The 15,591-nt window shown below is 44.6% G+C and overlaps 1 protein-coding gene across 11 annotated transcripts in view; it reads right to left on the bottom strand.

Moving 5' to 3' along the window:
- AOPEP (aminopeptidase O (putative)) overlaps positions 1-15,591 on the bottom strand; it is a 423,192-nt gene that overhangs the window by 109,763 nt on the left and 297,838 nt on the right. For all 11 annotated transcript variants that reach the window (XM_025281992.3, XM_044940256.2, XM_044940257.2 and 8 more), the window contains 2 exons: positions 14,545-14,588; positions 6,439-6,499 (listed from right to left, as the gene is read on the bottom strand). In XM_025281992.3, the coding sequence (XP_025137777.3) occupies positions 6,439-6,499; positions 14,545-14,588 (105 nt within the window). The remainder of the gene's footprint in view (positions 1-6,438; positions 6,500-14,544; positions 14,589-15,591) is intronic.

Here is a 15,591-nt window from a genome sequence, read left to right as displayed (position 1 = left end):
AACTCTCACATCCATACATGACTACTGGAAAAACCATAGCCTTGACTAGACGGACCTTTGTTGACAAAGTAATGTTTCTGCTTTTTAATATGCTGTCTAGGTTGGTCATAACTTTCCTTCCAAGGAGTAAGCATCTTTTAATTTCATGGCTGTAATCACCATCTGCATTTAGTCACTTAGAAATTGTGAATATAACCACTGGACAAGAATGACAGCAAAATTACTAGGAGCTCAAAACACTCACCACATTATGGCAACTGCTATTATTGATATAAAAAAACCATAATGTGATCATGGTTGCACAAAAGAACCAACATTTGCACATGCAAAGCGCATATAATTTGAAAAATATAATTTCTCTGGAATTTGCAAAATAACCAATCTTGTTTTTTTTGAATGACCGTTACATGTAGAATTTTTTATAGATACCACTAAGATTAACTATCCTAATAGGCCTTTAAATTATGTTGATAATAGCACATAATCTGTGCTAAAAGAAGCCTACATGTTATTCCCCTAATAAACCACCTGGCTTGCTCTGTGCTAAAAGCACATCATGGCTCCAATGACATGGAGTCTCTTGCATCATGTCTTATCAAGTTTCCACAATTTTGTGACTGCGGGATTTTCTCCTATAAGACTTCTGTTTTCCATCATTTGCTTGTGTGGCCTCTGGCCACTTGCAGGTGTTTGTTTGGAAAGGAGAGGCATTTTCCAAGATGACACAATAAGCTGATGTTCTAAATCCTGGGAGCTTGAGTCCTGCCTGTTTCTGATTCTAGGAGACTTTATATGAGTGGCCATTACCCATCCTCTCTATCCCCATCATTGCCACTGCTGCCTGTGACTTTGTCATTTAAGGCTGCTAAGCACTTTTCCCTAAAGAATAGCCTAAGCCCTAGAAGGGCTGTGGGTTCACTGGTTCATTGTGTTACTTGTTGGTGCCTTGGAAAATGGGTCACCTGGGAGTTGAAATTAAGCACTGAAGAGAGGATGGTAATTCGTTCATACTCTTATGAACAACTGTGGTGAGAGCAGCACTCAGCAATGGATGATAATCATTCGTGGTTTCAGACCAGACTGAAGGGCGTCTATGGACTGACTAGCTCCAGCTTTAGCCATACAGCTGACAAAACTATAGATGATTTCAAGTACATCAGTGGTGGATTTTAAGTTATTATGCACTCAGATTTTAATTCAGCTAACAGCTTTAAAGCATCACTATTCAGTATGAATATGTGCCAGTCACATTTGTCATTTAAAATGTTCTCATTGCTGGGGCTTTCCCTGGTGGTCAGTGGTTAAGAATCTGCCTTTCAATGCAGAGGACATGGGTTCAATCACTGGTTGGGAAGCTAAGATCCCACATGCACTGGGGCAGCTGAGCTCAAAAGCCAAAACTAGAGAGAAGCCTGTTCACTGCAACTAAGACCCAAAGTAGCCATAAATAAATAAATATATATATATATTAAAATGTTCTATTTGCCCAAATAAAAAGTAAGATATAGCAGCCAAAATTAATTTTAATAATATATTTTATTGATGCTTTTGAACTGTGGTGCTGGAGAAGACTCTTGAGAGTCCCTTGGACTGCAAGGAGATCCAACCAGTCCACTCTGAAGGAGATCAGCCCTGGGATTTCTTTGGAAGGAATGATGCTAAAGCTGAAACTCCAGTACTTTGGCCACCTCATGCGAAGAGTTGACTCATTGGAAAAGACTCTTATGCTGGGAGGGGTTGGGGGCAGGAGGAGAAGGGGACGACAGAGGATGAGATGGCTGGATGGCATCACTGACTCGATGGACGTGAGTCTGAGTGAACTCCGGGAGTTGGTGATGGACAGGGAGGCCTGGCGTGCTGCGATTCATGGGGTCACAAAGAGTCAGACACGACTGAGCGACTGATCTGATCTGATCCAAAATATAATTATTTCAATACCTAAAAATATTGAAAACCTTTAATGAGATATTTTACCTTCACTTTTTCGTTCTAAGTCTTCTAAATCTGATGTGTTTTCACAGTCTGTCTCAATTGGATGCTAAGTTTTAATCAGAAATGCTTGGTCTGAAGTAGATTTCATAGAATTGACAGTTGAAAAACTGGATTCATTTACAAACCTAAATTGGTCCAAGTGGATTCATTTACAAACCTAAATTGGTCCAAACCATGACTGTATTATTAGATTTTCAATTTAAATTTAGATTACATTAAAATTCAGCTCATAATTATTTGGAGACTAATAATTATGATCCGGCATATGCCTAGGAGTGGTAGAAAATAAAGTTTAAAATGGTAACTTGGGGCAATTTACAGCTTCAAATGGCAGGCCAAAGAGTTTTTTCTAAATGGGGAAAAAGGTTTCTGGTGATGAGGGATGTAAACGGTGTTTGGGGGAAGATTCACTTAGCATTGATGTGGATGGTGGATGGAGAGGGGGACAAGTTGGTGGCAAAAAGAACAGTTAGTTACTGCACTAGCCCAAGCAAAATATAATGAAAAAGTGAGGAAGATGCTAGGAAAGGAAATAAAATTATAAATTTAATAAGTATATATATAAGGATATCAGGAAATGTGGGCAGGAAATCAAAGAAAAGGAGGGGTCGGAGAGTTCTATGACAACTAAAATACAGAAGTAGAGAAGAAGGGCTGGAGGGAGAAAAGTTATTTCTATTACATTTGATATAAATGTTTTTAAAAAGATTGGAATATGAACGTATGTTCTGGCGGGTGGGAGGAGACCTTTGGGCAGACATGAAAAGAAATAAAAATCTATTTATAGGATTGTCAAATTAGCAGAATGGGCAACTTTCTTAGAAGTACTGTATACTATTCCAACAGTTGGGAGTGTCTGGTAAATTAAATTATGGTACCACTTTTTAGAAATTTATGCAGCTGTTAAAAATTACTGCTGTTGAATTATTTCAAGGGATGTGGGAAATTGCTTAAGATGTATTTTTAAATGAAAACTTTTAAGTTTAGCTAATAAAAGTCCAATGTTTTTAAGAAAGGATATGCACTTACATAATGTATAGCACAGAAAATGTATAGAAGGAAACACACCAGGCATATATTATCTCTGCAGAGTAAGACCGAAAGGGGCAAGGGCTTTCATGTTTTTTACTTTGGTTTTGCTTGAACTTGCTTCAGAGAACATATTATTTTTATTTTTGAAAAGGGAGACCAAAAAAATGACTAAAAGGGTTTCTGTCAAAAAATTAACTCCGGGGACTTCCATGGTGGGCCAGTAGTTAAGATGCTACACTTCAACTGTAGGGGGTTCAGTCCCTGGTCAGGGAACTAAGATCCCACATGCCACACGGTGCAATAAAAAATAATTGAAATCAATAAATGACTTAAAGAATTATCTCTGGGCCATTTTAATTTTCTTATTACAAACTTTTTAATATTTCAGTATGTAATACTTTTATAATCAGAAAAACATCATAAATGAAATAATCTGTAATATCAATGGTAAAATCAATTTTAAGTCTGTTAGCAAAGCCATAGGTTAGGGTTAGGTGTTTCTTTAAACAGATTTTGTATCCAATTTCCTTTACTTTTGGGGGGCTCATGCTTACTTTTATAGCTGCTGAAGCTATTTCCACACATTAAAAAAATGATTTCCATTCAATGTGGCCAAAAAGGAAAATGGAGGCCAACCCCAAGGCAAACATTCCTTAGAGAAGACAAAAGGCCTCTATAACCTGTGGAATGAAAACTTCACCAGTAGAATGTGACTCTTTTGTCATGAATGACTTCAATTGCTGGTAGACAGAAATTTTTAATGAGAACAAAGAGCATTGGAATGATTTCAATGCTCTGGTTGTCATTCCAGGCCAAACACACCAGTAACTTTATATTATAATGATAGGGACAAAGAACAAGGTGTCCCATTCACTGTGAGGCTCCTGCAACAAGAGGGCGCAGAGTCTCACTGAAGTGGAAACGAGAAGGAACTCTCAAGGAGCACGGAAAGGGCTGTGAGCAGGTAAATCACCATTAGCCACATAAATAATGGCAGAAAATGGGTGAAGAGATGAAAAGATGCCATCTGATCATTCACCAATGTAAAGATGTGCACTAAATCAGGGTCTTTTCTGTCTGACGCTGTTGTTTTTACTGAACAGTTAAGCACCCAAGGAAATACCAGTTGGGTCTTAAAGACAATTTATAGCCGGGTTGGCCTCATTGCACCTGGCTGTGTTTTGACAGCAGGTTTCGTCAGTTTACAGCGGAGATTCTTGTCTATGCTATAAGCTGTCACTAATGCAACTAGACCTTTGGAAAAAATGTACGGCTCAGAGGCAAATCTTTCCCTTCCATAGATCCCTCCCCCTTTTAATGAAAAGCAAAAGCCGGTGGCAAAGCCTCTTCTTCTTCAAGGGAAATTACAGAACCTCCTGGGAGTGAGCAGGTCAGCCCCAGTGTGATGGCACAAGTCGGATGCGCCTGCTTCTGGGCACTCGATTAAGGACTCTTTCTTTTCTCTTCCCTTGGGGCTAACTGCTGAACACAGCCGCCTTGTTGTTCTGGGCCAGGAAATGCAGGATTTTGCTCTTTGAGCTCCCAACTTTTCCCAGCTTTCAGGCCCCCCTATGAATGTCTGGGAGCCTTGCAACAGCCCAGCCTGGGAACTCCAGGCAGCGGGCTTTGGTGGGGGGTGGGGGGTGGGGAGGGATACCCACCCCTCACTCTCTTCGAAAACAAGAAGAGCAGGGTGTGGCTATTTGGGATCAGACAAACCTTAACTTTGTTCCCCGGGATTTTTGTACTCAGCTAGTGGCCTGGTTTGGAAGCCGCCGTCTTAGAAATCACAGGAGCTCATTATACGTAACATACACGAGTTGAAAGCACTGCCTCCCAGGACCAGGTGCTCCCTAACCACTCACTTTGTTCTGCGTGTTTAGGACACAGCATTTTATTCTTTTTTGCTCCCAGAAGGACTGGGGCACACAAATAAGTTTTAACAGGTGACACGCATTCCTGAACTGAAGGCAGTGCGTCCTTCCTTAGGAATGAGCTCCTGGTGGCTGGTGGCCGACGTTGCCCCATGTGTGGCAGAACAGGACAAAGACGAGAGGAGAGGGATGAAAAGGTAATGGAGAACAGCCCCTCCTGTTCCTTAATTTCATGGTTCACAGACATTCATTGACATTCAGACACTCCCAAGGGGAAGCTCGTATAACCAGTCATGAAACCAGAAACGAGCAGGCTAACAGGGCTGCTTGCTTGCGCCCCGGGCTGACTTTCTCCCCACCGTGGGGTCCACTCCCAGACACTCAGGCCCACTGTGACGGGTCTGCAGCTGCTCTGGGGGTTGGAAGAGTTCCAGGCCCACCGGGTCCTTTGACCAGCCGCTTCCAGGCAGGGCCCAGGCTCTAGCTCGGGGCGGCCCTTGAGGCTCTGGGAAGCACAAGACCCGGGGAGAGAGCAGGGGGGAGGAGGCTTTAGGCCAGGTGATTGCCACGCAGTGAGGGCCACCTGGGAATGTCTCCCTCAGAATCGCTATGGGCTGAAAGGGGGAGCAGAGAAATAAACCTGAAGGAGAGGTAGGTCCTGGTCCCCGAGACAGAGAAATGAGTCTGAACGGCTCCTTCAGATGAGAAGAGCAGCTGGAGGCAGAGATGCAGAAGTAGAGGAGAAAGCCGAGGGCAGCTGCATGGGCCGATGAGGGGGAAACTATGGGTATGCCGGGTCAGAGAAGAGTGACAGGCAGGCCAGTTCACTCGTCTGGCTGCATCCACAGAGCAGAGCTCGAGACGCTGGCAGCGCTGGACTGCTGCCCGGTGACGCTGCCCAAAGTGTGCGTCACGCTTTGGAGGACCTCACCGAACACTCAGTTCAGAGTCAACCAGAATGTCCAGCTCTCACACCACAGTCCCTAAGGGCAGAGGCCGAGGCACACGCCACCACGGCAGGCTGAACAGCGTGGGAGACATCATCTTCCTGACTCAGGGACACTGCAGCTCAGTGAGCTGGTTACTTTTACGCGTGTTTAGTCCCTCAGTCAGGTCTGACTCTCTGCGACCCCATGGACTGTAGCCCACCAGGCCTCTCAGTCCATGGGTATTCTCCAGGCAAGAACACAGGAGTGGGTTGCCAGGCCCTCCTCCAGGGGTTCTTCCCAACCCAGGGATCAAACCCAGGTCTCTCGCATTGCAGGCAGATTCTTTACCATCTGAGCCACCAGAGAAGTCCATGAATATTGGGATGGGTAGCCTATCCCTCCTCCAGGGGATCTTCCAGACCCAGGAATTGAACTGGGGTCTCATGCATTGCAGGTGGATTCTTTACCAACTGAGCTATCAGGGAAGCCCGCTTACTTGTATAAAGATATTGAAAAAACAAAACAAAACAAACACTGTCATGATTGATACATTAAGCGATAAGCCTTACTGTTCTCCACAGATTCTGGTGAGGCAGTTATCTGAAGCTCACCTGTGGAATTCCAGAACTCTCCAGCCAGTCTCGGAAGATGTTTCCAACAGACAGCTCCGGCCTTTAAAAATAAAACGACAACGAAAAAGTAAAGGATTAAAAAGTTACAGAGTGGACTTCCCTGGTGGCACAGTGGATAGAAATCCACCTGCCAAAGCAGAGGACATGGGTTCAGTCCCTGGTCTGGGAAGATTCCACATGCTTCAGAGCAACTAAGCCCATGCACCACAACTACTGAGCCTGCGTGCTACAAAAACTGAAGCCTGTGCTCCAAAACAAAGAGTAGTCCCCCCTCATCGCAAGAATAGAGAAAGCCTGAGCCCAGCAATGAAGACCCAGCACAGCCAAAAATAAATCAATCAATAAATTTTTAAAAGTTACAGCGCACTTATTATTAATACACAGAATGGTTCTAACTATCAGGGCGCATCGCAGCATTGTTCTTTCAGAGAAATCTGGAGAAAGTGCAGTGATGTCTCAGGTTAAAGAGGAGGGGGCACGGTCACATTCAGTAGAGCGTCTCTCTAGTCCACAGGAGTGCACACGATGAGATCTAAGAATCACAGGGGCCCCACAGGAGGTCCTTGATGCCTTGAGAGGAAGTCTTCGTTGGGAGTGCCTATGCAGGGAGGAGAGGGCATGTTCATGGGACATGTCAGGCGTGACTGCTTCCTGGAGAGAGGTGCAGTAACGTGAAATCTGAACCTCACAGCACTGAGTACATCAAAATGAAATGCCAACTTCATGGTGACGATGGGTGACAGCAAGCAAAAATGATACAATTCATCATCGGAACCCAAGGAGGCTCAGAGCCGTGGAGCACACGCGGCTTCTGCTGCCTGTTTTCAAGCACATCTTCATTCTGCTTTATTTGAAATGTTGTGATTGCTTGTTTGATCCAAAGTCATCTGAAATCTTTTAGTCTCATGCCTGCTGATTTAAATACTCCTTTAAAGGTATAATATGTTTAGCGTCCACAAACTTTAGGTCATGTCTTCCTGTCTTATTGAAGTTTAAGCAATTCCTCCCTGGCTTTGAGATAACTCCTGCTCATGCCTAATCTCTCCAGCCACAGAGGCCTTCCTGGAATCCTCTTCCAGGCTGCGTACGTCACACCCACACAGGCCCTGTCTTCTGTGGCACAGTATTCTGTCACAGTCTGAGACTGCAATTTATTTTGTTACTTGACTTGTAAATGTTTCCTTACTAGATCAAAGCTCTCTGAGACCAGGATCGGTGTCTGTTTTACTCACTTCTCTTAACCCTGCCCTTAAAACAGTTGTGGCATAAGTATCCCCATAGATACTTTTTATTTGAATGAATGAAAACACATTTCATTGTTGACTCAATAAAAATTATTCCTTTTTAAGTTAATAATCACCTTGCCCAGTAAGACATTCCCAAGTCATTAAGGTCTGTATCTTTTAAAATTTTATGTATTATATACTCCATTACATACATGAAATATTCCCTCCTCCCACCCTTTGGAATTGTAAAGAGGTTGTGGAAAGATACAGTGTTGTCTGCATCAGTAAAGATGCTGAAGGCCAAGTGCTCCCCTCACACCTGTACCGTTCTGCTGTAGGCTGGACGTAGTGAGAAGGGAGGGAAGAGCGGGCCTAGGTGGCTTAGGGAAGACAGGGTTGACTGATCTTGTCCTTCCTTTTCTTCTTCACTGACAAGCAAGTCACTAATGTGTCTTGGTCTTCCCTTGTACAACAATTTGTTCAGTTGCCAAATTGTGTCTGACTCTTTGAAACCCCATGAACTGCAGCATCCCAGGCTTCCCTGTCCTTCACTATCTCCCAGAGTTTGCTCAAACTCATATGAGTCCATTGAGTCAGTGATGTCATCCAACCATCTCATCCTCTGTCACTCCCTTCTTTTGACCGCAATCTTTCCCAGCATCAGGGTCTTTTCATATCAGGTGGCAACTGGAGCTTCAACTTCAGCATCAGTCCTTCCAATGAATATTCAGGGTTGATTTCCTTTAGGATTGACTGGTTTGATCTCCTTGCTGTCCAAGGGACTCTCAAGAGCCTTCTCCAGCACCACAGTTTGAAAGCATCAATTCTTCGGCACTCAACTTTCTTTATGGTCCAACTTTCACATCTGTACATGACTACTGGAAAAGCCATAGCCTTGACTAGATGGACCTTTGTTGGCAAAGTAATGGCTCTGCTTTTTAATACATTGTCTAGGTTTGTCATAGCTCTTCATCTAAGGAGCAAGCGTCTTTTAATTTCATAACTGTGGTCACCATCCTCATTGATTTTGGAGCCCTAGAAAATGAAATCTGACACTGTTTCCACATTTCCCATCCATTTGCCACAAAGTGATAGGACCTGGGAGGTCTTCCCTACCCAGGGCAAAAGCAAAGGTGGTTGAAGGGGGCAACTGTTGCTATTTCAACAAAGAGAAAATACACAGAGAGGAGAAAAACTAGTTCGGATTCATTTTCGAGATGATGCTCATCTGTGGGATGACCAGACAGGGAAGAGGCCAGAAGTGAATAAGGGGAAGGTGACCATCCTCCTAGGCTGTTTGCCCAGTTCCCAGGTCAGTGAAATTACTGGCTGTGCCTTGTATGAAAGGCCAGGAGCCACCATTCCTGGGCTCTTCCCCACTGTTTCTTTGTCGTCATCTCAGTGCCCATGGCTGAGTCTCCTCTGTAGGCTGTGAGAGTGTGAAAGTGTGTGCTCATGTGTGTGCATGCACACGTGCCCTCAGATGCCTGTGTGTGTGGGTGTGCGCGCACATGTGCACACGTGAGCATACTTGGAGTGGGGGTGGGATGACCAGAAGAGAGGAGGCATCTCTCAGCACATTAAGGTGATTATACTTTCTTGGATTTGATTTATTTGTTTGGCCATAGAAAGAGGCTCTGGAAATGCCCTCACCTGGCATAACTGATATGCCAGGAGGAGGAAAGTGGTGTCAAATGGCCACTTAGAGAAGCACCCAAGGGGACTTGAGGTTGTTTTACTTTCTAGTGACATGTGCCAGGCTGGAAGGTAAGACGGATTTGGTAACTTCCACTGAGGATGATGTTCAGAAGAAGGTTCGTTCTTGTTTGGAACAAATGCAGACAGTTCCCACCTGGTCTGGCACCCAGGGGGCCGTTCATCTGGTGTGTAGAGCTCCTGCCTGGGGCTTGAGCAGCTATAGAGGCCCTGCTGGTGCCCTCAACTGTTTGACCCAATTTAGAAGCAAGGGTCTGTTTTTATCCCCATCTATCCTTCTTTGGTGCTTCTCTCTAAGTAGCCCATTCATCTTCTTCCTTTCCAGCCAAGGAGGGACAAAAGGTCTGGTTACCCATCCTTCAGGAGATACCCAGGAAGGCGGCAGCACTCGGAACTGAGCTGCACTGTGTTGTGGATTCTAGGAAAATGGGCATCCTTAAACCTGCCACAACTTAAAATGAAGAATTTAGAAAGGATTTAGAAGACAGCAGTACTGATGATCAAAGGGGTAAGCACATTAGATCCACAAGGGAGGTCAAGGGAACTGGGATTAAATATCCTGAAGAAGAGAAGTCTGGGAGTGACTACAGGGCCATTTTCAAGCGGTTTTACAAAAGATGGTGAACAGCTGTTGTGCATCCCCATGGAGGAGTGAGTAAGAGGACAGGGACATAAATTTCCTTTGGAGACTTTTAGCTGAAAGATACTTCTTTAGGGGTGGCACGGTCAGGGGATGGCATGGCGGAGGGCAGGACCTGGGGAGTTGAGTCCTGGAGTGTTACTGGCTGAGGACATCTTCACCAGCGAAGACTGAGAACAGGCTAAAGCTTATCTATGTGGCAAACATTCAATGGATGCCTATCAGGCACAGGGTTCTGATAGGGTTCTGTACAAGACTAATACTATTATCCCCATCTTAGAGATGAGCAAATAGAGGTCCAAGAGGCTAAAGGAGTTGCTCAGGGCCTTCTAGATGGTGCTCAAAGTGCTGGGACTCAACCTTGTGTTGTCTTGCTGCAAAGCTCTCACTTTTCTTCCTGTGTGGAATGCAGGCTTCACAATATATTGTTCATGATTTACGGTGCAGACAAGCCTGCAAGGAGAAGGCCTGTGCTGGCTTCCGCCAATGCTGACTTCTTGCTCATATCTCTCCTGCTGAAGGTGACCTGGCTGCTGCTGTGGCTGCCCTGTTTGTCTGCCCCCAATTACAGTTCAGAAGAGATAGGGGGACCCTTGGGAGGGCAGGAGTGTGAGGACAGGAGAGTTCATTGTTCAGCTGCATCCAGGAGCAAAAGACACTCTCCTGTGAATGAAGAGAACCTGTGTTTCCAGATCACTTACCCCTGGAAAGGTTCAAAACACCTTATAACCATTATCACTTCATTCCTCATAATATCCTCATGAAGTGGGTGTCAATTGTTGTGTGGCTTTTTTAGCAGATGGAGAAACTGCAGCATAAGAAAACTGTTCAAAGTCAGCCCAGGCTAAAGGAAAGAGCTAGAGAAAAGACCTAGGTTTCTAGACTCCCAGTGTCCGTGCAGACATCAAACTGCATGGATGCCCACTTATAGATTTCTTACGTGTAATAAGATGCTAAATTCTGAGAGGAAGATCAAAGCATTGACTCCATCCACTAAAAACAAATGTAAACATTATAGAAGTAGTAGAAGTAGCCTTACCTCCCAAGGAAATTATGGGAGACGGTCTGAAAATGCCGAATTTTCAGGAATCAAAGGGGCTCTATGTTTTATTTTTAAAAATGTACATAGTTTTCCTGTTTTGATCATAATTACTGAGATGATAGTACAGATGAAGTTTCAGTTCTGGGCTTGGATATGTAGCAGTGGTAAAGCTGAAAGCTGACTTTTTCAAATCAAGACACTCAGAGTCAAGGCCAATGGTGAGTTTTTCCCCTCTGAGATCATGGAGCTTAAATAATCACAACAGACAAGCAGAAGCATTTCCACTTCTCTGGGACCCAGGACTTACAGGAAATTACTCTTCTGCATGTCTGCTCACTATGGAAATTGATTTTATACAGACAGCTAAAAGTACACAGACCCACGCCTGCACGCCCGCCGTCTCTGTACTAGTGAGCGGTGCTTCTGCCTCATTACTGAGGCCTCCCGGGTATCCGGAACAGCCAGCTATTTCACCCTCTGGCCGGAGAGCTCCCGCGCTGTACACCTGTGTCCTGAAAGGCAGCTCTGGGTTTTAGGAGTGGGTCTCCGGACCCTGTGAGCTCTGAATGTAGTCACATGTAGTTAATGCCACAAGGGAGGGAATGGGCTGGCCATCCTGCATGATGCTGGTTAGAAAAATAAGTTGTGTTTAAGGCCAGGAAAGTGACCAGTACTACTTCTTAATGTTATAGTACACAGAAGCGAGACCCAGGCGTGTGTGTAAGGGCATTGTATGTACTGTGTGTTCTATGTTGCTCTGTCAGTTGACTTCTGGGGTGGAATGACGAGGATAGGGTGCTGACTATTAGCCGTGTCTGCTGCTTGTGCCTATCAACTCAGTGCTGATCAGGAGAAAGGTCTTTATCACTCTTGGCTCTATCTTCGGCCCCTTGAGATTCTAAAGATTGCCTTCTATCTACGCGCCTACAGGAAAGCACAAGGCCCGTGCGTCGGGAACAGAGTGAAGGTGCAGAGAACATGGGCAGTGCAGTTCTCGAGGGACTCAGGCTTTGGGGGCTTCCACGTTCAGGGTCTGAAGCGGAGACTGTTCTTGTTCTGAAATGCAACTTACATTCTGTATGGGTTTTTAAATGTCAGTAATTTATGTTTTAGAGTTCCCTTCCTATGTGGGGATACAAACAGTGTATGCCTCAATGCTTTATACATGGTTACTTCTTTTCTTGATCAAAGCAAGTCACCTGCGCTTGGGTAGCTAATGAAGATTGCTGAGGTAACATTTACAAACAAGTACTCCCTAGCTTCAAGGGGGAGGAAGAGTACTGAATTAAAACAAACACGTGAATGTGCACACACAAACATAATAACTGATGAGCAAAGAAAGAACTGGCAGCTGTTGATACTGTTGGACTATCAGGAGGGGAAGGCACACTGGATAAGCACTCTTAGCTTCTTCTCTTGGTCTCAGCATCTGGACAGAAACCACTCACTGAAGATGTCTAAAACATGGTTTCTCATCTCCCCTCTTCCACCTTCAAACACTCAACCTTCCCTCCCTTTGCCCCATACTGATTCCTGATCACCTGCTGCCTGGATCGCCAGGACTTCTAAACTTAAGCGTGTAACCGAGTGGCAGACAGAGAAAGGTCAGATCGTGCAGGACTCCTCCTTTCAGCTCAACCAATCAACCAACTTAACTGTGGCACTCCTGGGGGTATTCCTGAGATCTGTTCAAAGCCCGCTGCCACCATCCACCCATGGTCCCAGCTCTGGATCTTGAGTGAGCTGCCGTTTCTGTCTCTGGTTGGTCTCCTGATATCTAGTTCTCTCCATCCCATCTATCTCCCACGCTGCCGCCCACCCCCAAGTACCTTGCTGATGGCACTCCCCTACCTGAAGCCTTCAGTAGACCTCTGGCCTGAAGGCTTGACCGTAGGACTGCTGAGCCCTGTCTCCGTGCTGAAGTTCACCAAAGAACTCCCTACCCTGAGTCGTGACCTGCTTCATGCACATCTTCAGCAGCTGACTAGGAGCTCCCTGAAGGCTAAGCATAGAATTAATTTTTTATTTCCTAGTGTCTAGCCTGAAACCTGGTGAAGGAGGTACTCAATAGAGAATGTTAAAATTAATCGAAGCAAGAAAATAAGAGAAAGGCAGTATGACACAGGCCTGAAAAATTTTGTCTTGTTCAGCACAGCTCACATGCCTAACAGATGTGTCTGAGGATCAGCTTGCGATGGAGTCAAAGATTAGAGGCTCCACGGGTAGGCGTGGGGCCTTCGGAGAGCTGGATAAAATTGGTACAACGTGCTGCATCGGTAAAAGGATCAACAGCCTGCTTCAAAAGCTGGATTAGATTCTGAGATTAGCTGGCGGGAAAGACAATGTTTGAGTTTCAAAATATATTTTAGTATTCTTGCTGAAATACATTCATTGTAGCAATGAAGTCTCAACTCTTAAGGAAAATTTTTTTTTTTTTAATTTTATTCTATTTTTAAACTTAACATAACTGTATTAGATTTGCCAAATATCAAAATGAATCCGCCACAGGTATACATGTGTTTTTAAAAAGCTTAAGTCTGCTAGTCAAAATGTGATCCTAACTGGGTGAGGCAGCCTCTTGAAGGGCGAAGGTTGGTGGTCAGTGGGCACCGTTCAATGGAGATGCTGCTCTTAACATCCACAGTCACAACAAAAGTTACTTTGTGGGGTCATAATAAATATTCACAATGATAAAATCTAGGTGGGCTTGCGGGAGCCCAAGGTGGGCTTGGAGCTAGAGGGCTTGGGCCATCCAAATGAACTCCATAACCTTATTAGGAAGGGGATGTAAAGAAAGACTTCCAAAATGAAAAATGCACCTTGTCACCTCCATGAAAATTGCTCTATTTGTGCCCTGAGAAGTTCTCCTGCAAGAATGTATAGTCATTACTCAGAAACAGACGTGGGTAACAGCCTGAGGAGGTAATATACCATCTCTATTAATTTTCTTTTTCCGTTTTTTTGTATTAGTTCCTAAGGAAATTGCTCCATTCTGTTAGAGGACCTGAAAGGTTATTTCAGGGCAAGTATAAAAGAAAAGAAAAATTCTTGCAGGTAACCTGTTGTTCTTGACCTTAGCAATAATGGACATATCCGATGTGATTTTTACACAAAGCAAACCTTGTATGTTCACTTTAAAAATAAAAGGATGGCAAATCTGAAACATTTCAGACATTCCAAAACAAGTCACCCTAACTTTTAGAACTGTCTCTTCTCCATTCTTTTTCATGGCAGCTGAGGCCACAGAGTGTCTCCAGCTGTTCGTGCTGGCTCCTAGAACCCACACTCCCAATATTTCTAGGTCCTGTTGATCATCCCAGGACTCCTGCTGGCTGGGCTAGGTCCCTCCTCTATTAACAGAGGAAGATTAAACTTCCAGGCTGCAATTTGCCAAACAATGGCAGAATCATTTTTAACATTCAAAATAAAACTGGGCCCTTAATTCCTAAATTGGTCCTCACCTTTTTTCTTCTGGGATGTTCTCCAAGAGCATTTGAAGGAAATCCTGGAAGAAGAAAAAAGCAAATCATTAAAGATGTCCATCAATAAATAACCCTTCCTGGAGTCATGCCAGAGACTGAGCATTCCCAGCTGCTGACTACTCACCTGCTAGGGAAGGCAGGCTGACACTGAAATATTAGGCTATATACTCAATTTATTCATTTACCAGGGCCGCAGTCCAATCAGTTATAGAGATTTATTTTTGTAAAAACCACAAACAAATTGAAAAAAGTAACGTTTGTTATTCTGACCTAACCCAACAGTTTATTTCATTCCATGTTTAACTATTTTCAAAAGGCTAGCCATAGCACCCGGCACTGTCCCTCTAACTTAACCATGTTCTCCTTCTCATCAGCTTTCCCTAGAGATCCTGTGTGTGTTTGTGCTCAGTTGCTCAGTCATCTCTGACTCTCTTGCACCCCCATGGATTGTAGCCCGCCAGGCCCCTCTGTCCATGGGATTCTCCAGGCAAGAACACTGGAGTGGGTTGCCATTTCCTCTTCTAGGGGATCTTCCCAACCCAGGGATTGAACCCATGCCTCCTGTGTCTCCTGCACTGGTAGGCAGGTTCTTTACCACTGAGCCCCCAGAGATCCTGTTATATACTGAATAATCTCAACTCTGAGAGGATAGTAACTAATGGCTTTTTTGCATTGCTCTATGGAAAATCCCATGGACGGAGGAGCCTGGTAGGCTGCAGTCCATGGGGTTGCTAAGAGTCGGACACGACTGAGCGATTTCACTTTCACTTTTCACTTTCATGCATTGGAGAAGGAAATGGCAACCCACTCCAGTGTTCTTGCCTGGAGAATCCCAGGGACAGAGGAGCCTGGTGGGCTGCCATCTATGGGGTCACACAGAGTTGGACACAACTGAAGCAACTTAGCAGCAGTAGCAGCAGCATGGATAATAAAGACAAAAACCAAGACAATTAATAACCCAGTGGAGGCACAAAGATGTCACAATCGCAAAAACAGCTCACGGGCTCCTGCCTCCATCTGCAGCCT

Source organism: Bubalus bubalis, chromosome 3 (genome assembly GCF_019923935.1).
Source record: "Bubalus bubalis isolate 160015118507 breed Murrah chromosome 3, NDDB_SH_1, whole genome shotgun sequence".
Classification (NCBI taxonomy): Eukaryota; Metazoa; Chordata; class Mammalia; order Artiodactyla; family Bovidae; genus Bubalus; species Bubalus bubalis.
This window is presented reverse-complemented; position numbering and strand designations above follow the sequence as displayed.